Below are 22,362 nucleotides of genomic sequence, written 5' to 3'. Positions count from 1 at the left end.
TTTGGAACATTTAGTTTGGTTAAAAAAAAAAAAAAAGACAGAAATGTTGATTGTCTTCGTGCACATATGTGCTCAGCAGAGTTTCTCAGTAGATGCACTTTTCCTGAACTTATTTAAATAGACCAGGTTGCTTCTAGCAGATGCCTTTACAAAAGCCTCAGGGATCATAACTCGACTGCTTTTCTTTCCGTAGGGTAATAAAGCCAGAGGCCTCCAGGAGCACTCCGCCAGTCTGGATCTGGACAGCTCCGTGTCTAGCACATTAAGTAACGCCAGCAAAGTAAGCACATTGTTTTTTATATGACACCCTGAAGAAACCAGCAAGTGGGTCTTGCTCATCTCCTATATACCGGGCCTATCAGAAGGAACAAAAGAAGCCTTATAGCTCCAATCATGAAAAATTTGGTGCTTCCGGACTTCATAATGCAGGTGGAGGGCTGGTTGTGCAGTTCTACTCTAGCCAAAAAGTTGTACATACCAAAACAGAGGGCTATTCCATAAGCAAAGAGGTAAAAGCACAATTTCAGGCCACTGAGATCTAATTAATCACAAGTGATCAATGGATTTCTTTCTTTAGTAGGTTTTCCAATGAAATCTAAATGAAATATTAAAAATAATTTAAATTGGGAAAACCTCAAACGTGGATTTACGAATTATGAGAAGTATGCACCTTAAATTCCTGAAACTTACTCTGTCCTCTGCCTGACTCTATGATTATAATTAAACATCACTATTTTTATAAATAGGCCTCACCCCTCGCATATGCCACCAAGCACAGTTTTGTGCTGGTGAGCAAGCCAGCAGTTCTCTTTGGTAGCAGACCTGTGTCTATGTCCTTGTTTTAATTTCTTGCTTGCTAAACATAGAACTGTACTTAAACCTAGTTAGTTCAACTTTTTAACCACCAGAAAAGTGGATTTCGGGTTTTGTGCTGGGGATGTCAGAGTGCCCTGGGATGGAAAGAAGGGGAGTTGTCGTGGAGGCCAGCTCCTTACCACAGGAATCAAAGTTCTTCTGCGCTTCCTCCTGGGCATGTGGCTTTCAAAGTTTTTAGACCAGACCAACAGTAATTTACACATTTAACGTTGCAAACTAGTTCAGAAACACACATACCTACATGCTCACAGATAAAATGAAAATAAGATTTCACAAAATGATGTTTACTGTAAACATGTGATACATACTGGTATTTGCTATTGCTTTAAAAAGTTTGTGGCAGACCACGAAATTGATATCACTGCCTACCAATGTGTTACAGCCTATAGTGTGAGAAACACTGCCTCAGTTGAGTGCTTTCTCAATTTCTAAGGTGCATGTTTAATGGGATCTGGTTAAAATGCAGATTCTGATTCAGTAGGCCTGGGGTGATTCCTGAAATGGCCAATTTCTGACAAGCTCCAAGGTGATGTTGATGCCGCTGGTCTGTGGACCCACTTAGGGGAGCAAGTCCCTAGACCCCAGTCTTCTGAATATGATTTTTTTTGGGGGGGCGGGGCGTCCGTGCTGTGTGGCTTGCGGGATCTTAGTTCCCTGACCAGGGATTGAACCCACGCCCTAGGCAGTGGAAGTGTGGAGTCCTAACCACTGGACCACCAGGGAATGCCCTGAATATGATTTTCTAAGTTAGAATTTAGTGGAATGTAGGGTCATCTGCCCTCCATCTCCTCCATACTGATTCTACCCACAATTCATTTGAAGTTTGGAAGTGTTTTGGTTTTTTTTTATCTGCTGGATACAGATGAAAAAGACAGAGCTTCTACCCTGCAGGAAGGAACTCATCTGGTAGGAGAGGCGACAGATATACCAGCATCGAATAGAGTAGCTGTGAGCCTGAGTTCAAATAAGAGCCATGGTAGCTTAGCTGTCACAGGAGCAAGAGGAAGGGGAGCTATTTTTGGTCAGTGGAACCAGAGAAAGCTTGGAGAGGGGAGCAGTAGTGCTTTTGATAGATCTTGGGGAAAGTATAGGAATTGCACCCGTGGAAGTGGACAGGGAAGAGGGTGTTCCAGATTAGTTCCAATAAAGATGCTGTGAAGAAATTCATGTCACTCAAGTGACTTTTCCAGTAAGTCTTATTGCTTTTTTTTTTATTCTTCTTCAAATCACAGATCTAGGAATATACACATGGTTTGAATTTCTAGGGTAATTCTAAGGGAAATGCAGCTTTTCAGAACCTATTTGTGTATATTGTATGTGTGGCTACATGCACTTCTTTACATCGTTTGTTCATCCTGACGTTGAGAAACTGTTGTAAAAGTGTGCTTTTATGTAATTGGATCTCTTCCAATAAATTGATCTTCTGGAAGCAAAGAAGCTGAACATTCAGTGGCCCTTTCAGGTGTTAGATGAGGCTAAGGGTTAGCTCTTCCACATAATTTGGAAGGACGTTAATGAGAGTTGAGATGAACAGGTTTGCCTGATGGAGATTGCTTGATGAATTGTCTTAAACACATTTTTGAATCCTTAAATTAAAAGAATCTTGGTAACTGTAGAGTCCTGAAGAATGAAAAATTTAAGTTACTGTTTAATTAACATTTCATAATGTGTTGGGAATTAAGCTTTTTAAATCTAATTCCTACAAAATTAAGTGTATATAACCTTTCTCCTCAATAAACATAAATTTAATTTTTTAAAATTAAAATCCTTAATACCTATCATCTAAGAGACACTCAACTGCAGGTCAAATGAACAGGTGGAATTTAGATTTTCCAGTCCACCGTTATTAGATGCATTCATTCCTTTTTGCTCTTTTCATGTTGATTTATTCATCCCTTCTAGTAATTTCAGTAGGGACAAGCTGGTACACTTCTTATGTTTTATATATATATATATATATATATTTTTTTTTTTAATACAGCAGGTTCTTATTAGTCATCAATTTTATACACATCAGTTATTTTATATTTTTTGATTTGAGAAAAATATATTGGCCCCCACCACGTCCTGGGCGTGCAGTGCTAAGCATGAGTGGTGGTAGTTCATTCCTTTGAAAAAGTATGCATCTTGAGAGCCTACGATATTAGAATATTGTCATGATTCTCAACAAATGTTTGAGTACCCACTCAGGAAATTCACTGAGTGCCTAATAAGACAATAACATATTTATATAACATTTAACATCAGACAAGTACTTTTAGTTGTATTAGCTTGCTTAATTCTGAAACCTGGTGAGATAAATTTTCACTCTACCCTTTTACAGATGAGGAAATTGAGGTGCAGGAAGAAGTTAAGTGATTTGCCCTGAATCATGTCAATAAGTGCCTAGAGAGAGATTTTCCATATCTAAGAATAATATAGGATGTAATTTTTAACACTCAAGATTACCAAGTTAAATCCAAACATTAGATCAAATTCAGAGAGAGCCATAAAATGTGGCTATCACATGTATGAACACACTTGGCCAAGATAAAGAACTTGATTTGTTTAAACTGTGCAGACAAGTTACACAGCACTCGCTATACTTGTTATAGGCAGTAGTAAAGAGCTCTCTTTTCTAGAAAGAGAACTATTTCAGCTTTGCTTAGGGCAGTTACTGGTTATAATTTATGTGCTTCACACTTGCACTTGGACAGTTTCCCCATTTGTCCTGCACACTAACGTTTTGTCTCCGGGGAGCAGGCATTTAGTGGGCCTTTATCGCCGTATACTCTTGGTGGCCTCTAGATGGCACTGCGATCAGAAGATGTGCCTACATTTTGAAATGTTTTCCTGCAGCTGGAATTAGAGATCTGTAAGTCCCACAAGTGCCTTGCCTTGTGTCTGATCTGCTGTCTGCCTGCTGCCAGGAGCCGTCTGTGTGTGAAAAGGAGGCCTTGCCCATCTCTGAGAGCTCCTTCAGACTCCTTGGCTCCTCGGATGACCTGTCCAGTGACTCAGAGAGCCACCCCGCGGAAGAGCCAGCCCTGCTCTCACCCCAGCAGGGCTTCAGAAGGCGCGCCAACACTCTGAGTCACGTCCCCGTGGAACGCCAGGAACCTCTGCAGCCGGCACGGGGGTCTCCAGGGGTCTCGCAAAGGAAACTTGTGAGGTATCACTCAGTGAGCACAGAGACGCCTCATGAACGAAAGTAAGATTTGTTGAAAATGTAGATTTGTTGTCTAAATGGCTGGGGCATGTCTGTTACTAACCAGGTATGTGCATCCCAGGCATGTCTGTTGGGTGAAAAGGGAAACCTGAGTCAGGTTTCACTCTTGGCTTAAAAAGGTAAAACTCGAAGCAGTGACATGTTCCTCCCGTCTTCCTCCCTTGGGAAATATGTAGATGTAAGAGATGCTTGTTACCTGTTCAAGTGCAAGTATGGTGAGGAAGCAGGTAAGACGAGCAGAAATGGCCCCTAAGATGCAGAATGGTCCCTCTGCACACAGTGAGAGGCAGCCCTGACCTGTGCGCTCTGCCTCTGGCCTGGAGGGAAGTAGCGAGTGAGCAGTCAGGTGAGTCTGCTCATTTGGAGGCCCCGGTGAGAAGCGCAGTGATGCCGGGGCCTCTGTCCTAGCTCTGTCCCAAGCCGTCTGTGACCCGGGCAAAGTTACTTCACTTCACTGTATGACACAGTTGACACTGTATGACACAATAGGTGGTCTCTAAAACCTCCTCCAATGTGAGAGTTCTGGATTCTTCGAACAAGATTTACTAATTTTAATAATTGGGCTCCAGTGAGCAGTTGGGATTTCCTGGCTATAGAGCTGGGTAAGCAGTACTAGAAGTTCTCCCGCCTCCTTCTGGGGTCCTTTGGCAATTAATTTGACTCCAAGTGTCAGAGACCATGAATGGACACAGAGGTATGTTTAAAAATCACTTTAGGGGCTTCCCTGGTGGCGCAGTGGTTGAGAATCTGCCTGCCAATGCAGGGGACACGGGTTCGAGCCCTGGTCTGGGAAGATCCCACATGCCGCCGAGCAACTAAGCCCGTGCGCCACAACTACTGAGCCTGTGCGTCTGGAGCCTGTGCTCCGCAACAGGAGAGGCCGCGATAGTGACAGGCCCGCGCGCCGCGATGAAGAGTGGCCCCTGCTCGCCGCAACTAGAGAAAGCCCTCGCACAGAAACGAAGACCCAACGTAGCCAAAAAATAAATAAACAAATAAATAAAATTAAAAAAAAAATCACTTTAAAAATATTTTAAAACTCCTCACTGTAGAAGGATGAAGTAGGCCACACCTGTGTGCAGCTGCTGCCTGATTTTGGTGACAACAGAAGCCAGGACGTGTGTCTCGGTGCAGGCCCTGCACAGATGAGGGAGAGTCCACATGGGGGTGGGTGTTGGGGTGTTGCTGGTGAAGCAGTGACACGTGCTAGCGATCTCAAACAAGCTAGTAGAGCCGCTCAGCTCTGTTTTCCGTACGCCATTGAAAATAGTTATGATGGTTCTTTGGAATTTGGCTGGATAATTGTGATCCCAAAGCAGGACATGCTTCAGAAGCTAATATTCAATTCTGTGATGTTTTGGAGGCAAGCATAGTTTGTTTGAGGCTTTGTGGGTTCTTGTCACGTTTCTTAAAACCCTGCGCGCACACTCGTTTTATTCTGCCTCTGCACTGGCTCCCACCCCTCTTTTTCTGGCATATTAGTGATAATGGAACTTTTCCTGTCTGGAGATTTCTAGTCCTCTTGCTAATAAGCCCACTGTTTCACACAAGCCAGAGGTGGCAGGAAATGAGAAGTCCCTGACAGTCCATTTCCCTTCTCTCCTAAGAAAGCAGCTTTCTAAAGGGTCCTGCGGGGCGCGGGTGATGAGGGGGCGTGGTACCGTCCTCCCCCTCCTCCCCCGCCCCCCAGCATGCCTCTTTTGCTTTGCTCCCCCCTCATGAACTCTGCTCACTTATGCACAGGAAATGGAACTTGGACATTCAAGGCAGGTTATTGTTCATTTTGAAGAGAGATGTATTTCTAAAACTCTGGATTTTGTTTTGCTTTCCTTTGCTTTTGTTTTAATTAAAAAAAATTTTTCCCCCATCAGATCCTAAGAAAGGAGTAGAGGAAACGGGTCTCTTGCGCACATAGGCATGTGGGAAGTGATCAAGAGGGACCTTTCACAGTGCCCTCTTGACTGAGAGCTGCCTTTGCCAGCCGGAATTAGGGCGCAGAAGAGGAGAGCACCCTCTAACTGTGACAGTTCCTGTTTCCTCCGTGTGTCCTCTGCGTTTCCTGTGCGGTGCCGTCCCCCCCTTTTACTCTAACTCCCCTGCTTTCTCTCTAATTGCTATTTAGTGGGAATCATCCACCTGTTGGCGAGTCTAAAAGTGGCTCAGGTCAGTCTTCAGCTCCTGCTCCTCCACCTCGTCTTACCCCCTCCGCCTCCTCGCCCAATTTTTTTAAGTACCTCAAACATTACCCAAGTGGAGAACAGAGTGGCAATGCTGTGCCGAAGAGGTGAGCCACCCGCATGGCAAGTTCAGTGTCGTTCGTCTTCCCGGGATGCTCACGCAGAGAGAGTGTGCTGAATGTCTACACAAGGACCCCGGGGCCACCGCTTGTGTGTGTGTGTGTGTGTGTGTGTGTGTGTGCTTGTCTGGTTTTGGTTTTCCTATTTTCAGTCTATCATTTGAATCTACTTAATTTTACTATTGATTAATTCCCTCAAAATTATTATGAAAACAGTCTTGATGGCAAATTATTTTTTATATACTTATTTTCACATTCCCCTGCGCTAGTGTACACACACACACACACACACACGTTAACAGCAATGTGCTTGATCATATACATTGCGATTTGTGCCATATCAGAAATTTCCTCATTAATTTAGGCAAATTATTTTTCTACTTTGGAAGGAAGGAGTCATTTTGGATGATGGACTGAATTTTTTATTGTTGTGGTTTTGTTTTTATTTTGGTCAGAACGCTTAACATGAGATCTACCCTCTTAACAAATTTTTTGCGTGTTCACGGTATTACTAACTATGGGCAGAGTGTTGTAACTGTAGACACAATGTTGCACAGCACATCTTTAGAATTTATTCATCTTGTGTAACTGGACTGATGTTTGTTAATTAGTTCATTGATTCCATTCATTTAAAGTAATAGAAGTTTATTGACTAAAAATGAAAGTTAAATCTCATTTGTAAACTCTTTTTGATTTCTTACCCGCTTTAGTTTCCTTAGCCTTAGAACTATAAAATGTTTCTTCTGTTTTGAAGGTTATGTTTTATACTTTGTGTGTTTGTTTCTTTATCCTAAACTCTTTTTTCAACCACACTCTCAGCATCTCCTACCGTAATGCCCTGCGGAAAAAACTTCATTCTTCTTCCTCTGTGCCAAATTTTCTAAAATTTCTGGCTCCTGTAGATGAAAATAACACCTCTGACTTTATGAACACAAAAAGGTAGAGTTTAATTTAGATATATCAATCTGGGTAGAAGTGTTGATTGTTAGACATATAGGGATTTTTCGTCTGTACTTTTGCCATTTAAAAAATCATTTTTGCTAGATCTATTGTATCTTCTTTCTTATAATTTTTTCTTACTGATGATGTGATTTAAAAAAATGTGAAAAAAAAAATAAAAAAAAAATGTGGAGTCAACCTGTTATCCAGTTTTGACTAGGATTAGTTTATTAATATATTGTTATTTTCAGCAAATTAAAGAAAGTCTTAACCGTTGTCTCTAAGTGATAGAAGTGTTTCTGGATAATGAGCATATATGGCTGCCAGTAAATCAGTCAGGATGTTTGATCTCTAAGTTCAGATGATTGTTCAGTTGTTGGTATACATTCAGGTGTAAGTTACAAGGGGTTCCCCAAGTTGTCCTGTGAATAGAAAGGAAATTAGTGATTGTGTTTATGTATATTGAAAACTATACTTTATTTTGCAGTTTAAAACATACAGATGTTAAAACAGTCATCATTAGCAAATGACTGCATAATTATTGCCCTTTCTGGTTCTGTGTAATGTAATGTTTTTCTTTTTTCTTTTTTTTTTTTTTTTTTTTTTTTTTTGTGATGATCCTTGGAGACACAGGCCTATGCTAAGAAAATCTCCCCTCACACAGACTAGGGGAGATTGTGGCCCGGGTGACAGCGCCCCCTTTAGGCCATCTCTCTTTTCTGAAGTGGCACCAAGAGAAGCCCAATTGGAAGCCAAGATCCATGGAGTGTAGTTCTTAATATCTTTTACCATAAAAATAAATTAAGGACATGTAACCTTACTCTTTCCATAAAAAGCACCCTGTCAGAAAGCAGTCCTGTGGGAGTGTTGCCCCACTGCGAGTTTGATTTGATGCCTCTGATTATCTAGTTATGTTTGCTGGTACAAAGATAATTTATAATTTAGTGCTCTGTTTAAAAAACAACAAAAAGTCAAGCTAAAATACCTGCTTATATCTCCTCACCAGTCATAAATCATTGTCTTGTAATTTTAGGGACTTTGAGTCCAAAGCCAGCCATCTTGGTGACGCCAGCGGGACCCCCGTAAAGACACGGAGACACTCGTGGAGGCAGCAGATCTTCCTTCGAGTGGCCACCCCGCAGAAAGCCTGCGATTCTCCCGGCAGACACGAAGGTAAGGCCCACCCCCGACGTAAAGCTAGATCCTGGCTTGAGTTTCATCTGTAGCAAAAGCACATTTGGTGGAAGAAGAGGGGAAGTGAGATTTCAAGTCAAAATCATCCCCGGATTTTAAAGTTCCCTGGTTGAGAAGCTCAAATGGCAACGCCTATCACTGTTTCCAGCGGATCTGTCTTCCCTCTCTGCAACTGAAGTGTCGGTTTCCACCCTACCTCAGCATGGTGTGGTTTTAGAGCTACCTCTATCCCACTGGTCACACCTGTGATGATCTGTGCCTTGTCAGTTGCTGTCACTCAGTCTGGTGTCACAGGAGGACTCTCTCTCATCCTTCTTGTGCCGCCTAAAGAAACACAGGCAGACCTCAGAGATATTATGGGTTAGGCTTCCAGACCAGCACAATAAGAAGAGTATTGCAATAAGGTGAATCACACAAATTTTGTGATTTCCCAGTGCACATAAAAGTTATGTTTACACTATAGTATAGACACTATAATGTAGTCTTTTAAGTGTGCAATAGCATTATGTCTAAAAGAGACATACATACCTTACCTAAAAAAACCTTGATTGCTAAAAAATGCTAACCATCATCTGACAATTCAGTGTTGCCACAGACATTCAGTTTCTAAAAAATGCAGTGTCTGTGAAGTACAATAAAGCTAATAAGCACAATAAAACAAGATATGCCTGTAGAGGATGTGCTAAAGTTTATCTTTAGGCCTTTGTATGTTGAGTTATAATGTAAAAGAGGAGTTTAAATGCAGTTCCTCTGAGTAAAATTAAGATTTTTCTCTGCCCAGTGATGTCATAAACTTTCAACAGTAGATATTTATTTTCCTTAGTGTTCCTTAATCAGAAAACATTTTTTCCTTATAAAAGCACAGCAAAACAGACCTCCAAAGATTACTTGAATTCCTCAGATTGCAAGACTGCATGTAGTGGAGACTCACTCTTGTCCCTAGACACACTTCTTCATGTCTCTTAGGAAGCAGCCAAGGCTAACCCAAGAGTGTTCAGACTAGGTTCCATGCAGCTGTCTGGGGGAGGAGGTGCTGTTGGAGGAACCCTCCCTTCCTGCTCCCCTCCCCCCATTGTTGTTTCTTCTCTCTCCCTCCCCGCCTCTCTCCCCCAGAGTTCTTAATATTTGATTCGGATAATGAGTCCTCTGCCAAATTAAACAAGAGTCTGGTTTGGGCTCAGCTCGCTTTGTGATATAAATCATAGAACTTCATTTGTGCTTAGTTCCTTTGGTTCTAAAATGGTTACAGTAGTGTTGGCTCTTCACATCTCATGGAATTACATTAAATGATAAATGTGAAAGTGCTTTGAAAACCTAAAGACATATCACATGTCAAGTGGTAACACTTTTGTTGCCGTTACTGCGTTTGGAGCAGTGGTGTGTTTAGCTTCCTATACCCATGTTCCCTAGCAGGAGCAGTGTAAAGGAGCGCTGGATTGATTCATTCAGTGTGATGAAAAAATTTTTTTTAGTAAATTGAGTTATTTCAATTTGTATCATTTTAGACACTTTTGTTTTAAAGATTTCATTTTCATGTTGTAGATTGCCTGCTAATATCCAACAGCCAGATTGTGTAACCTAGTTCCCTCCTTTTTAAACTTGTAAAATCCTAAGCCAAAGGGGTTGCTGCGGTAGTGGCTGTAGAAAACAGCAGGCTCGTAAAATGCACAGCTCCCGGTTGGAGCTCTGGCCTCTGAGGAAATGGCTGGTGTCTACAGGCCCCACCCTGGTGCCACTCTTTTCCCATACTTCCTGGAAGTACGGTGAGTTTCCAGACGGGACCCGCACTGGTATCTCCTGGTCAGCGTCTGGGGGACCTGAGTCAGAAGATTAGTCAGTGCTGGCAAATGCTCGATTCTCTGGAGAACCCCAAGATAAAATGGGCAAGGAGATGGCGCTGTGGGCAGCGTGAGACAATGTGATCTTGTGTCACCCCAGCAGGTAGAAAGGGAATGGGGAAGAACGCCATAGTTTGTGTCTGAATTCTCTTTTTGAAAGTTAAGCAGGAAACTTCTCTTTTTAATTGGGTTAGTCTGAGAATATTGTAAGAAATGGATATTTAACTCCAAGTTGCATTGTTATTGATAATGTTTGCAGTGGACCGTGTTCTTTGGTGAATCCTGTGCCCTCTGACCCAGCTGGGCAGAAGTTTGCAGGGAATGAGATGGGATAAGTTGTTATTGCCCCAGAGGTCAGAGCACTGAGCAGATCCGTCCAGTACCCTGCAGGCCGGGCGGCATGGTCTCCAGGAAACTGGGAACCCAGGACTTGGTGTGTCCATCTCCCCTGCTGGAAATGGTACTAAAAATAGCACCCCAATGTCTGCCTAACAGGCCCCCCAGGATCACCTACTTGTTTGCAGGAAAGCAGAGAGCTGACCTCTTCATCGTGGTCTGAGGTGGTCATGAAGATGAGCTTTGGGAAAGAATTTAGAGCTCGTTCAGGGAAACCTCCTCTGAAAGCAGGAGCGGAGTGCCTGCATCCAAATCCCAGCTTTTCCCCTTAGGAGCCGTGATCTGGAACCAGCTGTCTAATTTCTCACCTATGATATAGGATTAATTATGCCTCTTGCCACACTGATTGAGATAGGGGAGCGTGATGTTTTTATTGACATTTTATTTAAGAATTGAAGAATTCATAAGATTAGAAAGACTTATCAGTGGTGCACATGTTTCTGGTATAAAGTCACCTTCCCCGTGTGGAAGTCCTTCTGGTGCTCCCGCTGGAAGCTTCTCTGGCCTCGGCCCCTCTGCAGGGGCTTGCTGTGGAGCCGCTGGCCCGCGCCATCCTGCCGCTGGGGCCCCGGAGGAGCTGCTGTGCTGATCGGCCAGGGTTTTGATTCTCTGGCGGCCAGTGTGAGCCCTGGCCATGCCATTCCATGGCCATGCCTGGAATGCTCTTCCACTGGTATAACCATGACTGAGTCCCTCACCTGCTTCAGATTATTGCTGAAAATCACCTTTTCACTGAAGCTGCACTGGCCACTCTATTTCAAGTGGCACCCCACCCCATCAGACATTCCTAATCTTACCCTGATTTTTCCCATAGCATTTATCTCTTTGAAACATACTCTAGTTACTTACTTATTCATTATCTCTATCACCAGGTTCCTGCAGTCCACAAGCTATATGACTTTTAAGGGAAGGCAAGTAAATTGCTCCGATTCTTACAAGCTTAATATTTGGTCCTTAGTGATTTCTCAACTCCCTCCTCCTTCCTCTTCTTCCTGCTTATGTCCTTTCTGCTCTTACTTAAGAAATGCTGCCTGAATTTTTAAATTATGTGGTAGGTACTCTGTGTATGAAAGAGAGAGGTAAGAGAAAATAAAAGCATTTACAACTCTGAATTGGTATAATAATAATAACTTACCATGCCCTTATTTTTGCCAAGTGCTTTACATGAGTTATTTCCTTTAATCCCCAGTCAACCTTATGAAGGTCGGCATTTTTGTTACACCAGTTTCACAGATGAGGGAGCATAGGCTTGGAGTGGCTGAAGTCATTTTCCCCAAACCACAGAGCTGGTCGGCAGGACCAGAGCTCGTGGGTCTGTGCCCCGCAGTTCCTGCTGAACTGCACATAGGCCCTGCGGGCCTGCTCCCTCCTCCTCTGGAGTCTCCCTGTGTCGGGCATTTTTTCTCAGTCTATTCCTGTGTCCCCTTGCCAGCCAGGCAGCAACACGTTTCAGAGCATTTTAACCTACGGACTTGCCTTCAGTTAATCGTACCCCTCCCTGCATGTTAGCACTGGGACTGGAGTGTGCTGGGAGGGAGGTTGATTCCTTAACATCTGTCTAAATTTTCTTCTCCCAAATCAGACATCTTCATTCTCTGCCGCTGTTTGCTTCCCATCCTTAGGGCGCAGAGAGCAGCACCTTCCACTGTGGTCTGGGGGCACTTGGACCAACATGCTTTCTGCATGTTCCCCTCCAGCTGTGAGACCTCCAGATCCTCAGGCAGCTGAGGGTCCCAGAGGTCCCTTCGTCAGCCGGGCTGTCCCAGGCAGAGTGTGCTGCTAGAGGCGCCTCTAGGCCTCTGTGCGGCTCTGCCTCAGGGGTGGGACCCATGGGCGGCCCAGGTGTCTGCAGCCGGTGGCATGAGGGACTTAAAAGTCTGCTTGTAAGGAACACTTCAGCAGTTCCTTTAAAAGTTTAAGGAACTTTTAAAATGTTCCAGGTACTCGGAGTGGCTCTTTGTGACTATTTTGCATTTGTATCCTGGCACTGCAAACTTCAGTGAAACAGGTCTAACCTTTCTTCAAGGTAAAAAAGTGAGACAGGGATATTTGTACTGTCCCATCCATTTCATCCTCTTTGGAAAAAACTAATAAAGGAAACTAGAAATTTAAAAACCATGGTGTTTGCAGAGCTGTAAGGATACAAGGGAAGGAGAAATAGAATTTTCTGTAATTTGGGGGTTCTGGTTTTCATAGATGGGCTAAATTCTAGAGAGAAACGTGTTAGTGAGTAGGGAGTGTGACTCCAATTAAATAGAGTGTGAAAGAGAGGAAAGTCCAAAGCCAGGCAGTGTGGACAGAAATGGAGAGATGAGACTGCACAGATACTGTCTCCAAGTCAGCTTGTCCCTTCCTCAGGGGTGTGTGGCTTTCTCTGTGCACAATTCCTGTGAAATAATTGAGCTGTAAGAATCTGAATTTCATGTTTTGGAGACCTAACTGGTAGGCAGTTAATTTCCGTTTAGAAATTTACTTATAAACGTTTAGTAGAACAAGCGCGAACATTCCCAAATCCCAGGCTGTTTTGTTTGTTTGTTTGTTTGTTTTAACTCAACAGAGACCAGTTGGTCCCTTCTGGGGATTCCCACTTGAAGTTAGGTTACCAGAGTCCAGCAGGGTGGTTTCCACTGTGACCCCTGGAGAAAGGGGGGTGTCTGCTTCTCCACTGGTAGGTCAGGTGCACGGCATCACCGCATCGCTGGGAAACTCTGTGATAAATAGGGCAGCCACTTGCTTGGAGACTTGGCAAGGCAAGTTTATTTTTGTGATAAAACAAACATAAGTAGATCGTAAAGTAGAATACTAAGAGTTGCATGGTGGTTTAAATTTAAAGCAGAGTCTTCAGTGATGCTTTAAGTTTGTGGCCACTTAGGACTGGTGCCCCAGAAACCCCAGGGAAAGGCATCCTCTCTCCTTTGTGTTACCGGTTCTTTGGGTGAAAGGTTTGTGAGAGACTGACTGTGTGAAAGGTACGTACTTGGTAAACTATAAACTCGACAGAGGGTGGTGTTACGGGGGTTCAGTTAAATTTGTCCCAGGGCAGAGCCCTGAAGGTCGGGTGTGTTGGAGACTGCGCTTGTAGAGCGGGCTGCGGGCAGATGTTATTGCTCCTGATAACCGCCCTTGGTCGTTCTCAAGCCTTCCCGCCGTGGATCGCCACCACAGGCCTGCTGTGAAGGTAAAGGCGGTAGAGGTACGCTCATCCCTCAGATGGAGGGTGAACACACCTGAGGATTAAAGGGCTTTCTCCGGGTCCTGATCTGGAGCAGCACTTCACAGACTGCCCTGTGCTCAGACTCCTCTGGCGATCTCGGTAAAGGCAGATTCTGGTGCTGTGGGTCTGGGTGGGTCCAGATGGTCTCCGTTTCTGACGGGCTCCCCAGCGATGCTGACGATACTGGCCCACTGTGAGTGGCAAGGGCTTGGAACGAGTGACCAGGGTCCATCCAGCCCAGACCATCTGGTCCTAGGTTTAGGACTCCTGTGTGTCTCTCTGCTGTTGTAGATAACCTAAGGCGTCACCCATGTATGTCGGACCTCAGATAAATCTGGGTCATCAGTGACATTTTTTGAGAGGATTTGTGCTCCCTGGAGAAGCAAAGAGTTGGTCTGGTGGGGAAAATGCAGTGATACAAAACACATGGCAATAGGGATAAAGAAGAATCTGACAACGTGCCAAGTGAAACCAAACATCTGGCCTCTGCCTCGTTCCTGCCGCTTTGTTTTTTAGGGAAGCTTTGTCTCCTGGGTGGCAGCAGGGCACAGAGAGTGTGCAGGTGTTTGTTTTCTTAGCTGTGGGCTCAGACCTAATTGTCAGGCCTGCAAAAAATGCTGAAAATCAACTTCTGACTTAGATGTTTGGTAGTAGAAATACTCCACAGTTTTTCCTCGTAGTGTTTCATACAAAAAATAATTCTTTGTTGTTAAGAAATAATTTTTTAGGTAACTCCCAACCGTGGAATGGGGGAAAATTCTTTTACTTACCTCTGTGCCAAGGAACAGTTTTAGTCTTGGTCTAATGCCTTTCATTTAAGCATTTCAGATTACATTGTGCATTTACCGATTTCGCCAACAATAGAAGCATTCAGGCTTTACATGTCTTGTTTAAAAAAAGAAAACCCATCTAATATAGATAAGATTTATTGATTTGAAACCCATTGTATAAGTAAATAGTCCACTGAAACTAACGTTCAAAGGGTTTTTGTGTTGAGTATAGCTGTGTCAATATGCCTAATTTATGATACAGTTAAGTCGATTGGATTAGATATTAGATGTAAATAATAATGGCAAAACCAAGGAATATAACCTGAATCTTTATAATGACTATTTTATATTATTGTGAAAAATGTAGCAACTGCTGTGTGACTATGATTTATTTGTATTGTTCATGGCCAAATTTTCAAAACTTTATATACCATTGGGAAATTTTAATGGATGGTATAAGCAGAATAACTGCAAGTAGGACTTTACTGGAACCTGTAAGCATCACAGTGACGTCTGTATGACCCTTTGTTTTGATCCATGGTTCTCAGCGTTCACTGTGTATCAGTCACGTGGGGAGACTTATAATATGGGCTGCACCTAGCCCTCTGCTCTCACTGTGTCAGGAGGGTGGGGTTGGGCCTGCGCTTGAACTCTTCTTTCTTTTTAAACCCACCCAAAGCATTCTGATTGTGACCCTGAGTGAAACCGCTGGTTTAGTTAGATGTCAGAGGGTGACTTGAGGCACTGTCACCACTTGGTGGCAATGTTGCTCCCTGTGTCTTGATCGCCCTCCTTTCTTTTTCCAATCCCAGAGAAGTGTGCTTTCTTTTTTTCCCTTGTTTTTGGTTTTGGTCTTCTTTTGGTTATAGTGTGTACCTTCCTCGCTCATTTGCAACTTCATTGAATGGGGAGAGCTACCTTCTGAAATCAGGATGTTTTTCTTTTCTTTTTCTACAAGGTTTTAGGGAGTGGGCAAAATAAGGAAGAAAAAAATGGTCTCTGATTGCCAGATACATGACTTTTTAAGATTGTTCTTAACTTACTTTCCATATAACTTTGCTTTTCTGTGGCCAAGAAAGACCAGGTTCAAGATAAAGTATTGCAAGCCAGGGATTGATTGTTCATGGATTTCAGTAGTTTGAAGCTACTAGATTTTTCTCCTTTATTGTGCTTCTTGGCACGTCATTACTGATGGGGAAGCCACAGTGAATGGCAAGATTGTACCTCAGTTTGCTGTTTGTGTGCCTGATAACAGTTGTAAGTTAGCGTTGATTGAGCCTTTCCTAATTAACCATTGGCATTTAAACAGTCAGTCCTCATGCTTTGTGCAGTGGCTGGGGTCAAGGGTTGATGGTGATACAGAGACGAAATTTTAACCTCTGCTGTTGGTAGGAAGGCTGCAGGGGCCGAGAGCTTGGGCACTGGAGGTTCTGGAGCCCAAAGGCCTGGGTGTGAATCCTGCTTACCGCACCCTGGCTGGCAGGGAATTCCTCCTTAGGGCTCATCTAACTCCATAGCCTGTGCGCCTGCAGGATTAGAGTGCAAAGTCGAAGATCTAGATTTGTCACCCTTGAGCTGTAATCTGTAGAGACTGGGGCAAGCCACTGAAGTTTGTAAAGCAAGGAAATGAATGGGAGGTAGTTTGAAACTATTCTCGGGGGATAGAATCTGTAGACATATCTGAGCTTGAAGCAGTCTCAAAATCGGAGCAAGACTAGGGTGAGGCAAGCAGGCACCCTGAGTGCAAAATTTAAGGAGGCACTCAACTTTTAGGGCCCTGCAAGTATGGACCCTTCACTTACATGGCCCTGAGAATGATGGTACCCTACAGCCTGGACAGCACTGCCAGGGGAGTGTAGATTAACTCAAAGGAGGAGTCCTTGGCAGGAAGCTCGTGTTTTGTTTTAAAAAACAGCCTTATTGAGCTAAAATTCACGTATTATACAATTCACCCGTTTAAAGTATACAGTGTACTTTTCTGTATTTACACGGTTATGGAACCATAACCACAATCTAATTTTAAAATATTTTTGTCCCCCAGAAAGAAACCCATAGCTGTCACTTCCCAAAACCAACCCCCCCTCCCCCCAAACCCTAGACAACCACTAATCATCTTTCTGTCTCTATAGATTTGCCTATTCTGGACATTTTATATAAACGGAATCATGCGATATGTGGTTCCATGAGTGGGGCTGCTTTCGCTTCGCCTGATGTTTTCAAGGTTCATCGTGTTGTAGCGCGTATCAGTGCTTCATTCCTTTTTATGGTCAATCAAAACTCCAGTGTATGGATAGACCTCAAATATAGTCATTTACCAGTCGATGGACATTTGGGTTGTTTCCACCTCTTGGCCATTTAGGAATAGTGCTGCTGCGAACTTTCATTTACACGGTTTTGTGTGGTCATGTGCTAAGAAAGGGTTTTAAGGGTGAGTGTGGAACCTCGTTCTCTGGGGGGCTTTGAGTTGCCACCCATGATTCTGACCATGGGGATGGTTAGGCCAGTGGGGGTGGGTGAGCCTCCCTGCTGCTGGCCGTGTTTGCCTTTCTTCCCCTCTAGGCTGAGAGGGCGAGTGCTGGGGATTTTGGTGTTTCCCCCAGAAGCTCCTGGGAAGGCGAGGGGTGGGGAACCTCCGTCAGGGCTTCCACAGCTCTCCCATTCTGGGAGGCAGGGGAGATAGTCCCAGGACCGCAGGTTAGTGACACTGGCCCAGGGCTACATTTCTTTCAGCTGTTCTCAAAACTGTGTGCCCAGAATCCCTTGGAGAATTTGTGGAAACACAGATTGCTGTTCCTCATCCCTAAAGTTTCCGATTCTGAATTCTTGGTGGAGCCTGAGAATGTGCAGTGCTTACCAGTTCCCGGGTGATGCTGACATTGCAGATTTGGGGACCACACTTTGAGGTCCTCTGAATTTCTTAAGCTGATGGGCAAGGAAGGGTACGTCCTATTCTGATTTAAACTCCAGCCAAAAAAGCCCTGAGTGGTTGTTAGTAAAAAAAAAAAAAAAAAAAAAAAAAGATTGAAAATTAGAAATGTATTTTATGGCAGATTATGAAACAGCCAACAAATTCTATCTTCTTTGCAGTAAAACTAACTGAACATTAATAATAGCCATTGTCGTTATCCTTATCATGTATTGAGCGTTTAGTGTTTGCACTTTCACACAGTTAGCTGATAATCCTCACGTCAACTCCATGCAGTTGGTACTGTGCCCGTTATTTTGGAGAGGAGGCTAGAAATATTGAATAACGTGCCCATAGTTATTCACAGTTATCCCATGGCGCTTTGTTCACCCAGTTACTTTTCCAATCGGGTCAGTTCTGCTGTAGATCCAGCATCTTAATCACAGTAATGAGCTGTTGACAGTTTTAGGAATAAATTATCAGGAGTTTTGACTGGTTTACTCACTGAAGTTAGTGTTTGTGTGGTGATAAGCTGCGTTAGAGTGAAAAAACAATTCTTATGTTGGAAGTGTTCTAGAATTGAATGTTAACTCCTGCTAATATAGCACATGTTTGGGACATTATTTACTGGTAATTCTAATTTTTTAAAAACAGAATTAGAATCTTCCTAGTTGGATGGCTTCTATTAAATTCATTCATTTAAATGAAAAATGTACTGTGCCTCCTGGAGGGGCAAGGCCGGGCGTTGCATCGGATGTGAGCAAGCGGCCCCAGAATTACAGCTGCTGGCACGCTCAGTGCCCTCGTGGTTTTGTAAAATCCGTAGATAAAGCAAAGGGACACATTAAACTGCTTTCTGAATGGATGTTTTTCCAAGTAAATGCATTTTATCATTTTCATATAAATGAAAATATTTGCAGAATAAGTACTAACAAGATTTTAAACATCATTTACCAAAGTAGGAATAATGTGATTATGGTCTTATACAATTCTGAAAATAACTTGTAGTCCCAAGTATGCATTTTATACCTGAGAGAATAATGGGTTTTCCACAGTAAGTTTAAGTATTGTGCTTCATTTCCTCTCCCTCTCCAGGTGTGTTAGCTTGAGAACTTTTTTTTTTTTTTAATAAATTTATTTAATTTTTAAAATTTATTTTTGGCTGTGTTGGGTCTTTGTTGCTGTGAGAGGGCTTTCTCTGGTTGTGGTGAGCGGGGCTACTCTTCGTTGCGGTGTGCGGGCTTCTCACTGCGGTGGCTTCTCGTTGCGGAGCACGGGCTCTAGGCACGTGGGCTTCAGTAGTTGTGGCATGTGGGCTCAGTAGTTGTGGCGCACGGGCTTAGTTGCTCCGCAGCATGTGGGATCTTCCCCGACCAGGGATCAAACCCGTGTCCACTGCATTGGCAGGCGGATTCTCAATCACTGCACCACCAGGGCAGCCCCGCTTGAGAACTTTTGATTAAGGACAGCTCTGGCGATGAGAGGTTACAGCCTTACCTCTGCGGTTTGGTGTTTGGAATTGTCTTTTGCGGCAGCATCTTCCCCAGTTGCCAAGGCGAGGTTTTTCTTTTTTCCTGTTAGCACCAGCCTTGTCTCCTGCCAAGCCTTGTGTTGGGGGCGGGATATAGAAACAGTGGGCTTTTTCTGCCCTGCAAGGCTCATTAGATTGTGGGGCTTAGATTAGAGGCCATAGGCGGGGATACCTGCCTTAACAAAGGGGTATTTCTTCTATCTCTGCGAAATGGCTAGTGTGGTTTGAGTTCATCATTCTGCCTGAGAGAAATCTGTGCGCCACGTCCTGGAAGTGTTCTTCCATTGTCCTTAACGCTCCTGTCTCAGTCACACCTGGTGTATGTCCCCGCGTACAGCAGGCTACATGCCGTTAGGCCAGATGTTCCGCCAGCGCAGGGCAGAGTCACCGGGTTTCCATTCATTTGCTTAATTTCCTCTGTGCGGCCCCTTCCACCTTTTTCAGCCCCTCACTTCCAGGTACCAGATTTTTGACATCATTTAGAGATTGTGTCTGACTGAACGTACTGGAAATCCTGCCACACTGGTGTAACCGGAGAGGGATTAGCTTTTCTCACATAACAAGAAGTCTGGATGATGATAAGGCAAGGTCATTCCCTGGCCCCGTGATGTTCCCAGTGAGCTGGGGTCCTTTTTACTTTCCTGTTTCATCCTCTTGGATGCTTCCTGGTCACAGCATGGCTGCTTCACCTTCAGCTTCCCCTACAGCTCTGAGCAGAATGACGGAGGAGGCAACAAGGAGCGGGGCGGGGGCGTGACCCCTCTACACCAAGAGAGCGAACTGTTGCAAGAAGTCCCTAGACGAGCATTACTTGTGTCTCATCATCCGGAACTCTGTCACCGGGTCACTCATGGCTGTAGGGAGGCTGGGCGACACTGTTTCTTGGCTGAGCACACGGCCACCTTGTACGAGGGGCGCCCGGCCGTGGGGATGAAGGGGAGAGTGGACGTGGGGCGGGGCCCAGGGGCTGCAGCCCTGCCCCGGCAGAGTGTCTCTCCGCCCCATCGTGTGCTGTGCTGCTTCCCTGTGCCCAGAAAGCTCCTCCCCTCTACACCCAGCCCAGCACACTCTAACACTGACAGACTCCTTATCTTTCAGCCCACTTCCCTGTTGCCATTTCTTCCTCCTTTCTCTCGGGCGTGGTCAGCCTCTCCATTCCCCACGTTCCTTAGGGTTTTCGTTTGTCCCTGTTGGACCCCTGCTGCTTTGTCTTGCGGTTCTTTGTCCTGACCTTCAGATCTGTACCGCCTAACATGGTAGCCACTAGCTACCTAGAGCTATTTAAAGTCAAATGTGAAAATTTAGTTCCACGCCCTGGACTCATTTCGGGTGCTCAAGAGCACAGCTCTGGGCCGTTCCCCTCATTCATGTTCTCCTGGACACGCTGCTCTGGGTGGTGGACTCTCTGAGGTCCCCCTTCGTCCTGACTCGACTCAGGATCACAAGCACAGCACATTGCAGGTGGCGCTTGTGCTGTGTTCCCTCCTACCCGAAGTGGTGGACTTTGGGCAGAGACAAGGTACTCTGTGACCCACCCGGCTTCTAAAATGATCGCTACTGGATATGTGCAAGGTGAGTCCACTGCTTTCGAGGAATCCTACAAGTAACTGGGAACTTTGAAAGTTATCTGTTCCACATTCCTTATTTTGCAGATGAAGAAACTGAAGCTCAGAGAGAGAAAGGGACCCACTTAAGGTCAAACAGGTAGTCAGTGGTAGAATGAACTAGAATTGTGGTTCTCCTTCCATTAAACCAGACCTGATCGAGTATCACCAGCCTGTTTGTTTTCCCAAATTAAGTTCCATTCTTGCTTATTCAACCAGTTTCCAGCTTCTTGAGAGAGGAAGTTGTTTCTTGCTCTTGGCTGTCCTCAGATGCCCACCGCATGGAGGCAGTGCTCAGAGGACGCTCCGGAGACAGATGAGCGTAAGCCTGCCTTAGTCAGTCAACGATCACTTAGTTGCAGGAATCAGAATATGACTCAAGCAAGCTTAATCAGAAGGAGGCTCGTAAAATTCAAGATAAGAGCAAGAGTCAGGAACTAGGACGTTGCCAGGAACCCAGGAAGTCTCTCTGGCTCCCTCTCTTTTGTATCATGTAATTTTTCTTTTTTCCTTTTTTTTCCCGGTCTCCTCTTCATCCTACACACCAGCCTTCCCAGCTTGCTCATCATTGTATACGGTCTGCCAGCCCCCGAGTCCGTATGATCTTTTAGCTCCAGAGGCATCCAGTTACCTGTACCTGACTGCCAGGTTTTTGGGAGCTGATTGGCCCAAGTCATGGTAGCTCATCCAGGGAGGGATGGGAGAAGCGTGGTACCAGCATGGCATTGGGGACCCACCCAAGATATTATCTGGGCTGTGAGGAGGAGAGGAGCAGGGCCAGTGCTGGGAAGAAAGGGCATAGCCTCCGGCCACCACACGTCAGTGTGTTCTCATTAATTCTATTGCTAACCAACCAAAGGCAGAACCAGGAGAGTGAAAGTAACCGGGGCTCACAAGCTTTTTAACAGTTGGTGGTTATCCAAAAGTAGGTGAAAATGTGTGTGGGCAAGTATGTATGTAAATTTCTTATTACCAGGAGTACTTGGATAGAAGCTGAGTGACCTGTTAAAGATTCCTCTGCTGGGAATGAAGCTCGATTGATATATTACCCAGTAACAAGAACTTGGAATTCTTAGAGCAAATAGATGTCACGCAGCTCAGCAGCCAGAGGTGGTCAAGATCCCTGGAAGAGGAAAGGCTGGCCACTCTGGGCTTCCCGTGGACCTAGGGCACAGCCGTGTGTGTGTGTGTGTGTGTGAGCTGGCCTTGGGGCCCTCTCACACGGCTGTGTCTGCTTAGCTCTTGCCCGACCACTGCACGCACTGGGAGCCCATTTCCTAAACCCATTTCCAGCTCCGTGAGTCAGGGACACTGTCTTGTTATGGTTCTGCGACCTGGCACAGGGCTTGGTTTATAGATGGTGCTTGGTTTCTGTTGGAGGCGGGGGTATATGATTTTGGAATATTAACCAAACATGGGTATTCTATTGTTAACTACTCAGACTGTACTGTGTAAAAAATAACATATACCTGAAAAAAAAAACAAAGAAAACATTGATATTCTACGGAAGTTTTGATAAGTTGTAGTCAGAGGTGGTATTTTCCTGTTTCTCTTTTTCAGTTTTACAGTGTAGTTACATTTTGATAGTAGG

At 44.5% G+C, this 22,362-nt stretch overlaps 1 protein-coding gene across 7 annotated transcripts in view; it reads left to right on the top strand.

Annotated features, from left to right (window-relative positions):
- TBC1D1 (TBC1 domain family member 1) overlaps positions 1 to 22,362 on the top strand; it is a 217,791-nt gene that overhangs the window by 137,869 nt on the left and 57,560 nt on the right. For 3 of the 7 annotated variants that reach the window (XM_036852788.1, XM_036852794.1, XM_036852795.1), the window contains 5 exons: positions 194 to 280; positions 3,786 to 4,066; positions 6,207 to 6,368; positions 7,200 to 7,319; positions 8,353 to 8,492. In XM_036852788.1, the coding sequence (XP_036708683.1) occupies positions 194 to 280; positions 3,786 to 4,066; positions 6,207 to 6,368; positions 7,200 to 7,319; positions 8,353 to 8,492 (790 nt within the window). The remainder of the gene's footprint in view (positions 1 to 193; positions 281 to 3,785; positions 4,067 to 6,206; positions 6,369 to 7,199; positions 7,320 to 8,352; positions 8,493 to 22,362) is intronic. The other 4 variants (XM_036852789.1, XM_036852790.1, XM_036852793.1 and 1 more) reach the window with 4 other exon arrangements.

The sequence above is a fragment of the Balaenoptera musculus genome, chromosome 5 (genome assembly GCF_009873245.2).
Source record: "Balaenoptera musculus isolate JJ_BM4_2016_0621 chromosome 5, mBalMus1.pri.v3, whole genome shotgun sequence".
Classification (NCBI taxonomy): domain Eukaryota; kingdom Metazoa; phylum Chordata; class Mammalia; order Artiodactyla; family Balaenopteridae; genus Balaenoptera; species Balaenoptera musculus.
This window is presented reverse-complemented; position numbering and strand designations above follow the sequence as displayed.